Genomic DNA, 16461 nt, shown 5'->3' on the forward strand with positions numbered 1-16461 from the left:
TCCTTCTTTTGCAAAGGAAAGAGGGTGGGGGGCTACAGGTAGTCTAAGAGCAGGGGGTCGAGTCTTCAGGGTCTCAGTGCTTATGCTATACCGACTGCCAGGGATGACACTGACATTTAAGTACCTAATTAGGCCAAGCCAGAGTTAGTGTGGACAAGCCCTGGTATTCCAGCTTTGACTGGGCCAGAGCATGTATTAACTACCTTACTATCTCTGATACTGGTTTTATCCATGTCCACACCACAGCATCCATCCATGGGATCTGTAGGCTGGAGCCTCTCTTCCCCCCTCCCCCCCCAAGCTCAAGCTCAGGGTCATCCTCCCCTAGAAGCAGGTAGTTTCACTCCCTTGGGCAAGACAGAGCGACTGGGGCTAAGGCTTCTGGTGGGCAGAGAGTCTGAGCACCCAGGTTCTGGGCCAGCTCTGACCCTACCCTCATCTGAATTGTGGAGGTAGGTGGGCTTAGTCAGTAGTTACAGAAACAGTTCCCCCACCATTTAACCCTTTTGTGAATAAAACATTCAGATCCTCAATTATATAAAACAATAGATTCCTATTAATAAAAATATTAAGTTCACATTTCTATTTTAGACAATTGTTATATAATACATGTTTTTTTATGCTTATTTATAAGGTAACTAGCAGTCTTGGGAGCACAGCAGGAGGGGGCTATCAGGGATGACATATGTGCCAGGAAGGAGAGGCAGCTGTCAAGAGTCCACTTTATTGAGTGCTGTAGCATGACACAGGTCAGAGGAGGAGACAGGGCCTTGGAGGCAGGGTGCCAACCTGGCTTCTGTCTCCCCACCGTACCCCCAGGCGAGCCTCCCAGTACAGTAGGAGCATCTGGGGGCCTCCTCCCTCCCACAGAGCTGTAGCAGCCTAGCCTTGGCCTGGCTGGCTGTTCCACTCTCAGCAGGGGAAAAATATCCACCTAAGTACTGGCACAGCAGGAAGAACGAAGGGAGCAAAGCTCAGGGTGAGAGGTGTGGGCACCCAGGAGCAGAGCTGGTTCCAGAGGCCCAGGCAGGTCCACTGAGCTGCACAGGCTGTTGCCAGTGCTATAGCCTGGATGGCTACAGGAAGGGTGGGCCTGTACCCAGTTCAGTGTCTGGCCCGCAGAGGACACTAACAGGCAGAGGCTTTAGTGTCTGGCTTTTATTGGTTGATTTTCTCAGACCCATCTTTTTTAAAGTCACCTGGGGTGGTGGTTTTGACACAGGTGGAGGTGGGACCAGCCAGCAGTCACTCAGGAGGAGGGCGCCAATGTGATGTGATGGGTCTTTCACATGTAGTACCAGGCCAACAGACCAGCAGCCAGGGCCACACTAGTGGCCAGAATGAATTGGAGGCTGGGCTTGCTCAGCATAGCCAGGGCTGTTCCGAAGGGACAGCTTCTACCCTCCAGGGCACCTGCGTGGCAGCACCAACAGGGGACATGGCATCAGTGGGAATGCTGACATACCCACCCCGGGAGGGGAGCTCGGGACATATAAGACCTACCTTTGTCCTGGTTAGCTGCGTAATAGGGGCATTTACGCACATCTCCTTTCCCATTGTGCACGGGGAGCCCATCTGCCAGGATCTCTTTGGCCAGCAAGGAGCCAGCCTGGTCCAGTTCATTGAATATCTGCAGGAGCAGAGGATCAACACCATCACTGGACTGCGTACACTCTGCTTTCACAGAAAAACCTCTCTCTTCTGCATAGAGAACTGGAGCAGGTAAGGCTTGCTCAGGAGTGCAAAGCAGCAGCTCCACTCAGGGACAGCCACACTGACTGGGAACTTCTCCCTACTACAAGTTCTGGGAAATACGGCTGCTGACCATGGTGGATCTTCTCTGGGCACTGACCACACACAATCCATAACTGAAACTATCCAAGGTACAGACATGAAAGCAAAAGCACTGCCCCAAAACACTCTGTGAGCACTGGTATTTCCACACTTCAGCAGCTGGGTATTTTTAGCAAGAGACAAGAGAAAAAGGAAAGTGGAAGAATGAGGCCCCAGCAGGGCTGACCTATCCTGAGTGGACCCTGTAGGCATGATGTCAGATTAGAGGGCCAGCGGGCCTGTGATCAGGCTAGTGCTTCACTCCCCTCCCAGGGCCAATTTTCTGGGCTCACCTGGGTTCTGGGAACAGAATCAGCCTCATCTAAAGGGTACTTATAAACTGAGTTATGCTCCTCACTCTCCTTGGTTCTCTCCCTGAACTTCAGCAAGCAAGAGTTTTCACAGCAATCCATGCTAAAAAGGAAGGACTCCATTCCTCAAAACCAGAATCCTGTGGTGAGAGGGAGGGGGAAAACTCCATTCTCCCCAAGCCCACTGCATGGTGAGGCCTCACCCTTCCCAAAAACAAAGCAGAGGCGGTCTATCAAGTAAGGCAGAGCCATCACTGGGCTCATGCTTTCTGTGGCCTATTTGGTCCCTCAACTTTCTCTCCAGCTGGCTGTAGCACATCTGTCCTAATGCACCAATGCCCATTTGGGCAGCTCACACTTTCCACCCAGCCCCCAACAGTACCTGCATGTTGTACTCAAAGGCCTTGTTGGCCTCCTCCACGATCTTCTCTTTGGTTTTCAGGTTCAGGTCCAGGGCGTTCATCCTGGCCCGGTAGAACTGCTTGAACTGCTGCGCGTTGTCCACATTTTCAAACAGGTAGAATTGGGTCCCCTCCCCCGTGCTGGGGAGTTTTAGGGCCCGCTGTGCCACCTTCTTAAGCACCTGTCCCCCCGAGAGGTCCCCCATGTAGCGGGTATAGGCATGGGCCACCAGAAGCTCCGGCTCATTCTGCCCCACGTAGTGGATCCGTTCCACATACTTTCGGGTGGCCTCAGAGCACTGCACCTGCTCCTCCCAGTCCTCACCAAAGAAATACTCCATGTCCTTGGTCAGTGCCTCCTTCCGGTGCAGCTCCATGGGGAAGTACAAGGGGGCGAAGGCTGGATGATCCTTGTTGCGGTCCATTTCGTCCTCGAGGGCTGAGTATGTGAAGTAAAGTGCAGTAGTGGCCAGCTGTTGAGGGTGACAGGGAGAGACCATGGAAAGGGCTGTGAGTCTTGGCTGGCAGCTCCTGAGCCCACTAACCACTGTCTGAGCAGCTAAAGACAAAGGTTCGAGCAGCAACCCACCTTCTAATCCCCAAAGGCCCATTTTTTTTACAATGAATTATTTCACACACCCAGGAAACTCATGTTTCTTAAAGGAATGACATGGTGAATTCTTCAGACATGGATACTTTTGCTTTCTTTACTTCACTATGTTATTCCACTTAAGCCATAAAAACTACAGGCTGACATCAGAAAAGAATAGAGTGTAAGAAAGGCCTAGCTTCCCCCTTGGAGCAATACCAAAGGGACCTTTCTCATGAGAATAACGCCCCCAACCCGACCCCATCCATGACCAGGCACAAACCTTAAACAACTCCTTCCTGATGTTGCCTTTCAAGAAGTCCTTGACAAACTGGGTATTTTCTGCCCGGTCATGTGCTTCCTTGGTCCCTTCCTTCAGGAGCTCAGAGAGGTCAGCCATCCTGTAGATAGAGAAGCGATTTTTCAACCTTTTGTATCTCATGGCACACATAAACTAATTACTAAAATTCTGTGGCACACCAAAAAATGTATTTTTTTGTCGATCTAACAAAAAAAAAGATATAATTTTGATTTACAAAAAATAACAACAACAACAACAGAAATTACTTTTAGCTCCAAAGTGACTTTTTAAAAAATCAGGTGCCTATACTTTTACACAATGATTTCTGGTACCAAGAATTAACCAATCAGATACAACTTTATTATGCGACATGACCAATAAAATGCAACTCTCTTATATGAACTATATATTTATGGTTCAAGACAGGGCAGTCACACCAGATAGCTATTGTGTTGGCTGTTATCAGTTTTTTATTTGACAATCTAAGGGAAAAGAGGTCACTGCCCCTGGCTAAATAGTCAGGTATTACATGTTTTAAAAGTTCTTGTAGCACACCGGTTGAAAATTGCTGCTGTAGAGAGACCAGGTGAATGTGTATACATGTGCACGTATGCGTTCATGAATTAGCCCTTCTCAGCTCCAGCTTGTCTGCTTGTTAAGTTAAGATGGTAGGCAGGGCTGCTCAGAAACTCAACTCCAGCATAGACACAGGGTCTTGTCAGGAAGCACAGAGCATACAAGATATAAGTCTGCTCCCAAGGACTTGGGTAACATGCAGGATGACTGTAGCCTGCCTTTCAACAGTGTCCTGTCTGAACCACCCAAATGAACAATGCTTTGTTTCTGTGGCCACCTAGTATCCAAAGAAACACACCTCTTAGCACAGCATTTGCTGACTTCTCCAGGGAATAGCTAGCCTTTGGGAATGTGTCTCCTAGAATGCACGCCATTGTGAAGGACTGTGGATCTCCTAGCATAACCTTGCTGCCTTCCTCCCACCTTAGATCCACAGCCTCTTCAGGACTACATGCTGCTGAGAATGAGACAAACGGTGGGATGATTGGAGTCAGGCAGGACCTGTGTGTGTGCTGCTTAACATAATTATACAGGATGGAACTGTACTGATCGATGCCAGTACCAGACAAAGCAGAGAATGCATGTCCCTAAAGATAGAGGCACTGGGCAGGGGCTCGTCATGTGTACACACAATATGTCTACTAGAATAAGAAAAACTTGACCTCTCATGGCCCAGCTTCTGCTGGTTTCTTTAGCAGATTAGCTCATATCACCCACATTCTGACAATCATTTAATATTAGCAATTATTTCAAGATATAAAAAAAAGAACTTTGTGCTCTGGCCAGTGTTGCTCAGTGGTTAGAGTATTGGCCTGCACATTGAAGGGTCTCAGGTTCGATACCCAGCCCCAGAAAGGGTACATGCAGGAAGTGACCAATCAACGTGTGTGTCTCTCTCTCCTCTCCCGTTCCCCCTCCCTTCCACTCTCTCTGAAAACCAATGGAAAAAATATCCTTGGGTGAGGTTTAACAACACAAAAAGAACTTTGCCAATGACAGGGCTATAATGAGAGGATAAAAATAATGAAGAACAGGCCCCAGTAACTTAAGGCTTAGAGGAACTGGTCCTACCCAGTAAGAAAACCCCCGGGAGTTGGAGTTCTCCCACATTCTAAGGGTCTGTGAAAGATACTGGAAAAGATGCCAGCTTTGCCTCTAATTACTCTTTCTCTCCCCAAATGACAAAACACTTAGGGTTTTAGAAGAAAAAGGACCAGGAACACCATCAAATTATGTTACTCAGCACTCCTAGTAGTGCCTGTCCTGTCTCCTCAGGGACACACAGAGAGAGTGCTAAGCAGCCCAGGGTGCTATCTGCTGTCTCCGCCAGGCATTTTGAGGGCCACAGCAGCACAGGTCCTGACCCTGGTGCCTCCAGCACACAGCCAAGTGTGCTGGGCATGGCAGGCCTGGCTCAACAGACCAGCCCCCATCACTCACCTGGTGTGGTTTTCTCTTTCTGGGGCCCCGGAGCTCTTTTTCTCCGACTCTTCTACCCCATCTGAGGTCTCCATTAACATTGTTGTCGAATGTGGTTCTTGCTGCCCTTACTCCACTGGCCCTGTAGAGACACAAGGAGCAGGTAATGTGGCACCCACGGCAGTCATTTCCCCACATAACCTGCTGACTCTCCTCTCCTCTCCTCTCCTCTCCTTAAAGCCACCTAACCGAGGAGTCACCCACACACCTCAGGGGTGTTTTCTTTCTAAATAAAGCTCTGCTGTTGCTGGGACTATATGTGAATATGGACAGAATTTTATTATGGGCGGTGGATTAGGTAACAGCATTCTATCAATGTTGAACTTGTTTTTTTATTCTGTACTGTGATTATGTAAGATAATGTTTTTGTTTTAGGAAGTACATACTGAGGTATTTAAAAGTAAAGGAGCAGGCCATCTGCAACTTATTGTCCAATGTATGTGTGTGTGTACATGCATATACTTACAGGGGGAGAAGGAGGGAGGGAGAACACAAGCAAGTAAAGCAAATGAGGCAAAATGCTAATGGTCAATCTGCCTAAAAGGTACACGAGAGTTTTTTGTACTGTTCTTCCAACTTTTCTGTATGTTTAAAATTAAATCAAAATTAGAAGTTACCTAAACCATAAAATAAATAATCATAAGATAAGCTTAAAAAAAAAAGGTGCGACAGCTCTGATTTGGCAGCAAGCACATTTGTAGCCAGGCAGTCCTTCCTGTTAAAGGTGAGTTTGCCTCGTGCAGAGGGCAGCGGAGCAAGGCACTAACTAGACCATTAAGCCAGGCTATTTGGAACAGCTCCACTTTAAAGCAGAGCAGCTCAAAAGGTACCCAACAAACTGCAACAGCTACACTGAGTCACCAAGCAAGCAGACTGTCTCCGGCCTACTCCAGACTCTGCTAGGCTAAAGGAAATTACACAAGTTGGCCAATCAGTGCCTTCTGCCTGCTGCCAGGACTGGGCCTCCATCAGCCAAGGAAACAGCGCCACAACTTGACAAGCTCATATCCTGGAGGCCTCAGCTCTTTCAGTGCAAAGGGGCAGCTCCTCTGGGGACTTGCCAGATGAAAACCAGCACAGAGCTACCAACACTGGGGCGAAATCAAGCCAAGTAAAGAAAAGACCTTCATTTTCTACCTCCACCAGTATCTATTTACTGAGCATTTTCTTTCTATCTACTCCACCCAGAAACAGGTGTCAAGGGGGACAAAGAAGTGTAAGAAATGGTCCTTTTCAAAGGTTATAAAGTAGAAAATAAAAACCAATCTCTATCTTACTCTGCAAATATAAGCATTGTTAACGTGTGGGTACATATCCTTTCTGAGTTTTCTCTAGGCATATAGTTACATCTTTGTTATCTTTTGGGATATTACAATGGTTTGCTCAACATGATCTTTCTAAACCTTCTCTTTCCTTTAGATTTAGCATTTATATAATGGGATTAATGATAGGAAGAATTAAATGAGAACACGGAAGGTAAGGTTTTTAGCATAGCACTCAGTAAATATTAGATAGGACTGTTTGTACTTGTACTTTTTTTTAATTCATTTTTTTATCCTCACCCGAGGATATTTTTTCCATTGCTTTTTCAAAGAGTGAAAGGGGGAGAGGGAGGGAGACATCAATGTGAGAGAGACATATCCATCGGTTGCCTCCCACATGAGCCCTGGGGCCGGGGATCAAGCCTGCAACCAAGGTATGTGCCCTTAGCCAGAACTGAACCCGGGATCCTTCAGTCTGCAGGCCGACACTCTAATCAGAGCCAAACCTGCCAGGGCTGTACTTATATTTTATTGAAGCTTACTGATGTTCTCCAAGAATGCTTAGAAAATAAACAGCAAAAAGTGAAATAAGCAGACAGAGAAAGACATGCATGGTATCACTTATATGGGAAATCTTAAAAAAAAAAAAAAAAGAGTTAAAGTCATAGAAACAGACAGTAGACCAGTGGTTGCCAGGGCTGGGGTGAAGGCAATGGGGAGAGGTTGGCAAAAGGGTACAAATTTTCAGTTGTAAGGTACATAAGGTCTGAGGATCTAATGAATAGCATAGTTACTCTAGTTGACAATACTGTATTACAAAATTGAAATTGGCTAAAAGAATAGATCTTAAGCATTCTCACCAAAAAAATAAACGGTACATTTGTGAGGTGTTATAGATGTATTAATTGTGAGAATCCTCACACAATATATGCATATATCAAATCATCATGTTGTATACTTTAAATACATTACAATTTTATTTGTTAATTATACCTCAATAAAGCTGAAAAATAGATAAGAAAAAGAATATATAGAAAATGGGACCTTTTCCTTGACTCCAAATCAGATATACTCCCCTCTCCAATAATGCTGATTGACTGTAGGATGCATCAAGTCCAGAATGCAAATGTAGGCAGTCATCACATGGAGAGAAGAGTATTTAGAGAGTTTCTCTAGAGAAGCGAGGGCTTACCCAGGAACCTCAACAACAGACAGGATTTGGGTGGGGGAGAGGAAAGGCCCCTAGATCAAGGAACGATATGAACAAAGTAGAAATAGCACAGACCAGAGATGGCATAAGGCTGATCAGCTATGCATCCTTTCACTGAGGGACCAAGGTAGACTTTGCCAGCTGCAGAATAAGCCTCCACTCTGGCTTATCCACTATGTCCTTGTCTGACAGACTGTTACGAAACAACATCTGAGCTCCACTTCTTTGAGGACCCTGAAAGCCAAGGTTTGTTCCATATCTCAGCACTCAGGATACAGAGAGGAGAGGGTACTGAAATGGGAGCTCTGGGCTGCCTAGAAGAGGGAAGGGTGCAGTAAAAGGTCCAAAGCCTCTAGACAGGTGGCAGGTGCACTTGGCCATGCTGAAGACATACCCCAGGCACCCAAGGACTGGAGCCCCCATGCTGCTTAGAGCTGAAACTAAAAATAGGCAAAGACAAAAGCAAGTGCACTCTGGTTGACTAGGTTATCAATTGTGATGAATTACGTAAACTTGCAGCACCTAATTATCAGGTACAACAGTGACTAAGTACGTGATTCAATCTGATAATTAACTATTTTATTTGATAATAACTGCACATTCTAGGAGAGTGTAATCTTGCTCAAGCAACAAGGATTTTTACGTCTCTCAAAAATACAGGAGAAAGGGAAAGCGGCTTCCACATGTGCATGTGCCACCTGGGCCTTTTCTTTTTCTTGGCAGGACTTTGTGCCAGTTTCCCCTCAGCACATCCCCCACCCACCCTCTTTAACCTCAGTCCTGCATGAGAGCCCTAATTCCATCTGCCCAGCTTGCAGGGGTCCAACTCTGGCCCCAGGGGCAAGGGCAACAGCTGTCTTGCTTCACTGCTGTAGCTCCAGGGCCCCCAAAATAATAGGTTTTCAACAAATACTTGGTGAGTAAAAAAAATCCAAAGGAAAGAATCAGGCAGGCAGGCATACAATGGCTCATGTATATTGCTAACAATATGCAGTTTATAAAAACCACACCAAAAAGTAATCTGCTGCCCACTACTTCAATAGTTTTCTAAACTCAAAACATGATTTAACAATTTTGCTTTAAAGGAAAGATAGATACCAGCTTATCCCCACCCCAGCAGCAAGAATACTGAGTCTCTGCCCTGGCCGGTGTGGCTCAGTTGGTTGGGCGTCATCCCATGCGCAGAAAGGTTGCCAGTTGATTCCTGGTCAGGGTACATGCCCGGGTTGTGGGCTCAGTCCCCGGTAGGGGGCGTGCAGGAGGTAGCCAATCAATGTTTCACTCTCACATCCATGTTTCTCTCCCTCCCTCTCCCTTCCTCTCTTTCTCTAAAAAAAAAAGAAAAGAAAAAAGAATACTGTGTCTTTAACACGGGCCAAAAGCACCATCTGCTAGAGGGGAGGTGGTGTGGAGAACAGTCTTGAGAAACTAGTGTTAGCACATTCAACCCACACTGGCTGGGTGCCAGGGAAGGTGGCCTCTGTCCATCCCTTGTGGCCTGGTTACTGTTCCTCAAAAGAATGGCCACAATGACATGTGCTGGCAAGGGTGTGGAGAAAGGGGAACCCTGGTACACTGTTGGTGAGAATGCAGACTGGTGCAGCCACTATGGAAAACAGTATGGAGGTTCCTCAAAAAATTAAAAATGGAGCTGCCTTTTGACTTAGTGATTCTGCTCCTAGGAATGTATCCTAAGAATCCTGAAACATTCATCAGAAAGGATTTATGCACCCCTATGTTCATAGCAGCACAGTTTACAATAGCTAAGATCTGGTAACAGCCCAAGTGCCCATCAGTAGATGAGTGGATTAAAAAGCTGTGGGACATTTACACCGTGGAATACTACGCAGCTGTAAAGAAGAAGCAGCTCGTACCCTTTGGGACAGTATGGATGATCCTGGAGAATATTATGCTAAGTGAAATAAGCCAGGCAGCAAAAGAAAAATATCACATGATCTCACTTATACGTGGAATCTAAAGAACTTAATAAATTGACGAGCAGAATAGATTCAATGACATGGAAGCATAGTTGAGACTGACCAAATGTCAGAGGGATGGAGGGGGGCAGGGGGATTAAGGGGGAGAGAGTAACCAAAGAATTTATGTGCATATATACACAACCCAAGGACACGGACAATGGTGGGGAGAGTGACTGGGGAGGGGGAAGGAACGGGGGTGAATGGGTCATTGGGGAGAAAAAGGGACATTTGTAATACTTTAAACAAAAATAAAAATTATAAAAAGTTAAAAAAAATAAAAATAAAAATAAAAAGAATGGCCACATAGTGTGGCATTCAGATGCCACCTTGCATCATCAGAAATAATTCACTTCATTCTCTGAAAAGCTGCATGTCCTCACTTAGTCTGACCTCCACACTCAAATCTTTTTTCTGCCCCCTCTCCTACTTTCCAAAAATTGTGACCTTCTAGTTATAAAATCTACCTCCCCAACTCCATAATTCCTAGCTGTTCACCTGATCACTTGATTTTCACCCCCACACCTTATCCTATAGAAACGGCAACAGCATCCCTATCATCAATGTTCCTTCTAGCAGGTCCAGAACACTCATTTCAAAGCCTTTGCCTCCAATAAATTATTGGCCCAAGGCATACAGACTTCTGCAACAGACATGTTCAAAGATGTTCAATCCTCCTCCATGGAGATTCACATCCAGAAAATCTCTGACGGTCAGTTAACTTAATGCAATTTTGCCAGGGGAAACAATTCAAGGACTACATTATCACTCATTCCCTGCCTGGTGATCCAAAAAGGCACAATAAAGACCTCATTATAACAATTCTCGTTATTTATTCTTGTTCTTTTTCTTTGCCCTGGAAAACTGAAGGACGGGAGCAGGTTGCTGAGCTAGGTAGGCCAGAACTAGCAAGGAAAGCGGATGAAGGGGGAAAGAAAGGCAGGGCAACCAGCTCCCTAGGAGTAGAACAATTCTCCCCGACTCTGGAACTGCGACATTCCACAGTAACCAGCTACTGTGTGCCTCATCGGATGCCCATGATATGAGCTAGTGTGGTTATCCCACATATGCAGAGGACATAGCCAGAAAGAAAAGAAGTGGCTGCTTAGGCTCCTGCACTGGGTCCCCTGCAGCTCCCTCCCCACTGAATAGCTTGTGGTTGGCATCAAGAGACCTTGCCTACTTCCTAGAAGGTTGTTAGTGGCTCAGAATTCACTCTATACATCAGGCACCACATTAATAAGAGGTGATTGAGGGGGGGAAAAGGTGAGACTGTGGTCAAATAGCTCAGTTGATTAGAGCATTGTCCCAATACGTCAAGATTACAGGCTCAATCCCCAGTCAGGGCGTATACAAGAAACAACCAATGAATGCATAAGTGGAGCAACAAATCTATGTATGTGTGTCCCCCCCCCCCCCCCCGGTTCCTCTCTTTCTAAAATCAATAAATTAAAAAAAGAGGTGATTATTCTTTGGCTTCCACAAGTGCCCCTGACTGTTTACCCAGTTAAATCAGAAGCTTCTTAAGGGACAGATCATCAAGACTCCCTCAGACTCAGTTTCTCAGAGTCCAATATCATGTTCTAAATCACATAGAACCCAACACCCTGGGTAATCACCAACCTGAGTATAATTGGTATAGATGCACAAAAGGAATGCCTACTGAGAAAGCTTGATAATGAAGGGGGGGTGGATATGAAAATATTGGTTAAATTCTAGAATACCAAGTAAAGTAATAGAAAATTTAATTGGGTACTATGTCTCTAAAGTAACTGGTATGAAACCTCGTTTTATCTTTCTTCATCTCTGACTGACTCACTCCCTTCCTTCCTTCCCCCTCTTCCCCTGTCTACCCACCCCCCTTTCTTGTGGTCTGAATTTTCTAATGACTTATATATATATTTCTCAAGCCTCTGAGCTGGTCCAGGCATTTGCACACCTTAGGGCCCAGCTGGGCTAGCTCCAGCATTTACCTATATCTATGTTATGTTTTCTTTGTTGCTCCTGGAAGGCTCAGGGTCTCCCCTGCGGTCCCTGCCCACTGGCTCCCCAGCACCTCTCTGAATCTTCCACACAGGTCCAGTTCCACATCCCCTAACCCTGGCTCAGCAGGCTGCTCCTGAGGGAAGGCAATCCATCAGACTTTGGCTCCTTTTCTTAGTCAGTATTGGAGTTAATGAGGCCTCTGGTTCCTTTTGTCTGAAGGCCTGCCTCTGGTAATTGGTGCAGATTTCTTCCCACAGCCCATGGGTATGTGTGTGTATGGAAAGGGGGTATTCTCTCCACTCTTTAGGCTGAACAAATACCTCTCAATTGTATACGTCTTTGTCTATGATCTCACCCTAACCACTTATATTGTGATCTTCAGGAAGGTAGCAGTTCAAAAATGATGTATTACTGCCTACAGAAATCAAGTGTAATATGTGACCCATAAGTGTTTTTGGTGGTAAAACACAATACAAGAACCCCAGACTCTCCCTGTTCCTACTCTCTTTATATACCCTAAAGGCTTTTCACCTTTAAGTGAGAATACTTGTTTCTATTTAACAATAACATAACCAGGCTAAGTCAATTCTTTTTTTTTTTTTTAAACATATCTTTATTGATTTCAGAGAGAGGAAAGGAGGGGGAAAGAGAGAGAGAAACATCAATGATGAGAGAGAGTCATTTATTGGCTGCCTAGCCCGCAACCTGGACATGTGCCCTGACCGGGAATCGAACCCCGATCTCCTGGATTCTAGGTCAATGCTCAACCGCTGGGCCACGCCCGGCCGGGCCTTTTTTTTTTTTTTAATCCTCATCCAAGGATATTATTTCCCACTGCTTTTCAGAGAGTGTGGAAGGGAAATAGACCGAGAGAAACATGGATGTGAGAGAGACATTTGCTACCTCCTGCACTCACCCTGACTAGGGCCGGGGGTCGGGGTTGAGCCTGCAACCAAGGTACGTGCCCTTGGCTAGAATCGAACCCAGGACGCTTCAGTACACAGGCAATACTCTAACCACTGAGCAAAACCAGCTAGGGCCTAAGTCAATTCTTAATGGTGCCACATACACCCACTGGGCCTCAGCAAATATAAACAAAAAGGTGTTTGCCCATCACTAAAGTTCTGTTCTGAATATCTGTCTATATAGAAAGAGTAAATTCTAACATTCTACTTATACTCCTATATATGATCTGGGGAACAAAAAATGTGGGGGCTACTGTAGAGGGAGCAAGCCAGGGACAGGAAGGTGCATCTCTTCAGAGCTTCCAAACCTCTCCAGCTCTCTCCATTTTCCACCTGTAAAATAGAATGAATACCTGCCCAGCATTCAGATACTACAAGACTATTGGGAGGGTGAAATATGACAGTAACTGTGAAACCACTCTGTAACAAATACTAAGTTATTCAAACATTAAAAAAGGAATTGAGAATGAACCCACAGCTGTTCACCAACTGGTCTACCTACCCTAGGAGACACTCCTGGTCAGCTTTCCCGAACTTGCTAGGACACCAGGAAACTCTCAACAGGAGGAAGAAGCCCTGTTCTTGGTGCTGTGTGGAGATGAATTTGATCTCCTTAGGATTGTTTAAAATCCAACACTTTTAAGGGTATACACCACACTAAGGGTCAGTTTTGCATCCCTCCAGCAAACGGATGTGCTGAGGAGGTACAACCTGTTTTCTACATTAGGTGAACAGGCAGACCCTCAGGGAGGCTGGAATGCAGAGGCAGGAGAGTATCTGTCAGTTTACTAGGATCACTCCTGGACTTAAGCTTACCGTTGATTATTGCTATAGACCCAGCTCATCTTCAGGAATGGAATGGCAGCTGGGTCCTGCACAAAGGGAATGGCCTAGACCTAGAAATATTTTGTTTGAGATATGGGTTCCCAAAGCTTAGTAGCTCCATGGCTGTAGGTAAGCCATAACCTCTGAAAGGCTGTTTCCCCTCATCCATAAAAGGGTAACAAAACTCTCTCTGCTCCACATTCTCAAGTGTGCTGTGAAGATTAAATGAGCTAATGTGTGTAATAAGTGTCTCATGAAATGTAATGCTGCCTCAATTGCTGATAATCTCTTATTTAGAAAGCTGTTGGCTGGATGATTATGAAACACTGAGGAAGAATGTGAAATCCAGTGACTCCATAGATAATTCTGAGCAGGTCACACCTAAGGACTTCTGACTCAGTCCTCATCTCTGGCAGTGTCAGGACATGGGAATAGCTGTTCTTTCCAAGGTGAGACATGACTACTGCAGCTAGAAAATCCACACTGCAGATGCTGCTCAATGATGGTTGAGCAGGATGCTGGGAGCAGAGGAGAGAGTGAATCAGCTCTAACCCAACAAGGCACTTGATGAGAGAGGCCTCTCAAAACTCTGAGGAAACCACAGGACCTAGGTCAACAGCTTCTGACTTTATAGAATCAATGACCTGAGGTCTCTAAACTCTGGTGTTGTCACTCCTCAGGAAATCTTATACGCAAGTTTCGCCCCTTTCATTTTAATCACTGGGTGAATTCAATACCACAGTTCACTGAACAGATGACTATTAACCTCTTGATAAAGAGCAAGTTCAGACAAGAGTCCTGGAAATGTGGGGACTTTAGGGACACAGAGCTCTTGCATCAGATTTACTAAACACACTTGCACATTTCAGCCACAAGTGACCAGAAAGCAAAATAACTAACTAGTTTAAGGGCATTAGCCTCTTAGTAACCTGAAAAACTGACATTGCTCAGGAAGTCCAAGACTTCTCTGGCAGGCTTTTCTTACTGGGGAGGCGGTAAACTCATCTCTAGCATGCTCAAACATAATTGAGCATTCAAAGCAGACACCAGGACAAAACTTGAAATATGGAAAAAAGCTCAGAGAAGGGGCCAGGAGTCTGTTGCTGGTGCTAAACAAAAGTCCTGGTAAAGAGCACTTCCTGCTACGAATGAAATAAATATAAGACCCTTCCTGTTCTCTGAGTGCCACCCCATCTTGTATGAGAGGACTAGGTCTCAGGGCTAAGAAGATGAAGACACTTTAGTCTCATGAGAAATATCTGGGGCATGAGGGCTGAAGCCTTGACTGAATTCTAAAATGGTCAGGCTAGCGAGGCTGGAGTGGCTCAGAGGTTGAGCATCAACCTATGATCCAGGAGATCTCAGTTCAATTCCAGGTCAGGGTACATGCCTAGGTTTCAGGCTCAATCCCCAGCAGGGGGCATGCAAGAGGCAGCCGATCAGTGACTCTCATCGATGTTTCTATATCTCTCTCTCTCCCTTCCTCTCTCTGCAATCAATACAGACATATTATGATAAATAAGTAATAAATAAATACAATGCTCAGGCCACCATTTTATAAGAACAAAGCGTAGCACTACACATCCCACAAGGCTGGTTGTAACACAGGAAATGCTGATAAGACTGTGGGTCACCCTGAGATACCAACAAGCAAAGATTATTCCAACTTTGTAATAATCTTATAAGCATGTGTCCTGTGAACTAAGAGTCAGTCAAATGTCCTTTCACTCAGGTGCAACAATTGTCATCTGTGGTTTCAGCTTCTTTCACAAAAGATTAGTACAAATAGCATTTGGGGGTGGAGGGAGAGAGTGGGTGATTAAGACATTTCTGCTAAACTTCTGTTTTGGAAAACCCAGAAGTCCTATCAGCTCCCAGATGCTTTCTTCTCTAGGAACAGGCACAAACAGGCTTGATGGAACCTTAGCAATATCCCTGAAGAGGCGGAAGGCACTCAAGTTCACCCAGGAGAGGGTGATGCAGAGGAAGAAAACCAGACTAAAGTCTAACAGACCAGGGCACACCAGGCTAAGTCACTTCTGAGCAGGGATATATTGACTATGAAGAAACTAAGATAAAAAGAAGGTCATTCAGAGTTAACAGTCAAGTTGGGACCAAACCTGAGTCCTTCTGAATACAAGGTGATGCCTCCCATGTCCCCAGCTAACATGCATTAGGGATGATTACAATGTCACCACAGACTACTAGCAACATGGAAAGCAAGGCTACATACACTGCACTGCATTTACATGTGCAGTGTGAACAGGTTTTCTAAACCACTGTCATTTGTTATTATTAGTATGAAAAATGAGCTTGATTCTGATTCCTAAGAAATAAATGCTTAGCTTCCCATTTGAAGATTCAGAAGCTGCTGATGCCTATGCCCACAACACTCACCTTGGCTCATTCAGATTACAGGACAACCAGAGATTATTCCCTGGGAAGCCCTGCTTTTGTTGACTAGCAGGGCAGGCCAAGGCTGGAGATGGTTGGTCCCAAAGGGGGGGATGGCACCCACCACCACTTGGTGGCTGAACAGAAGCAGCCAGACCTGCCAGACCTTGATGGAAAATGAAGCCAGAGGCTTGGGGCATCCCTACACCGGGGGAGGTCACAATTGGGTCTGCACATCTCTATAGCACCCATTGCCATAGTAACTACAAAGAAATAGAAGCTCTGGTTTCAAGAATCTAAAAGCATGTCCTCCACATGCTGTGTTTAAAATCTCTTCAGTACTATCTTTCTGG

General features: G+C 45.5%; 1 protein-coding gene across 5 annotated transcripts in view; it reads right to left on the reverse strand.

Moving 5' to 3' along the window:
- HMOX2 (heme oxygenase 2) overlaps nt 1-16461 on the reverse strand; it is a 61466-nt gene that overhangs the window by 10210 nt on the left and 34795 nt on the right. For 4 of the 5 annotated variants that reach the window (XM_016214462.2, XM_016214460.2, XM_087815669.1 and 1 more), the window contains 5 exons: nt 5452-5572; nt 3418-3535; nt 2527-3018; nt 1504-1630; nt 569-1413 (listed from right to left, as the gene is read on the reverse strand). In XM_016214462.2, coding sequence (XP_016069948.1) covers nt 1286-1413; nt 1504-1630; nt 2527-3018; nt 3418-3535; nt 5452-5531 — 945 coding nt within the window. In that variant the 5' untranslated portion in view covers nt 5532-5572 and the 3' untranslated portion in view covers nt 569-1285. Of the gene's footprint in view, nt 1-568; nt 1414-1503; nt 1631-2526; nt 3019-3417; nt 3536-5451; nt 5573-16461 lie in introns of those variants that run through there. The other variant, XM_087815670.1, reaches the window with a different exon arrangement.

The sequence above is a fragment of the Miniopterus natalensis genome, chromosome 3 (genome assembly GCF_054644295.1).
Source record: "Miniopterus natalensis isolate mMinNat1 chromosome 3, mMinNat1.hap1, whole genome shotgun sequence".
In the NCBI taxonomy this organism is placed as follows: Eukaryota; Metazoa; Chordata; class Mammalia; order Chiroptera; family Miniopteridae; genus Miniopterus; species Miniopterus natalensis.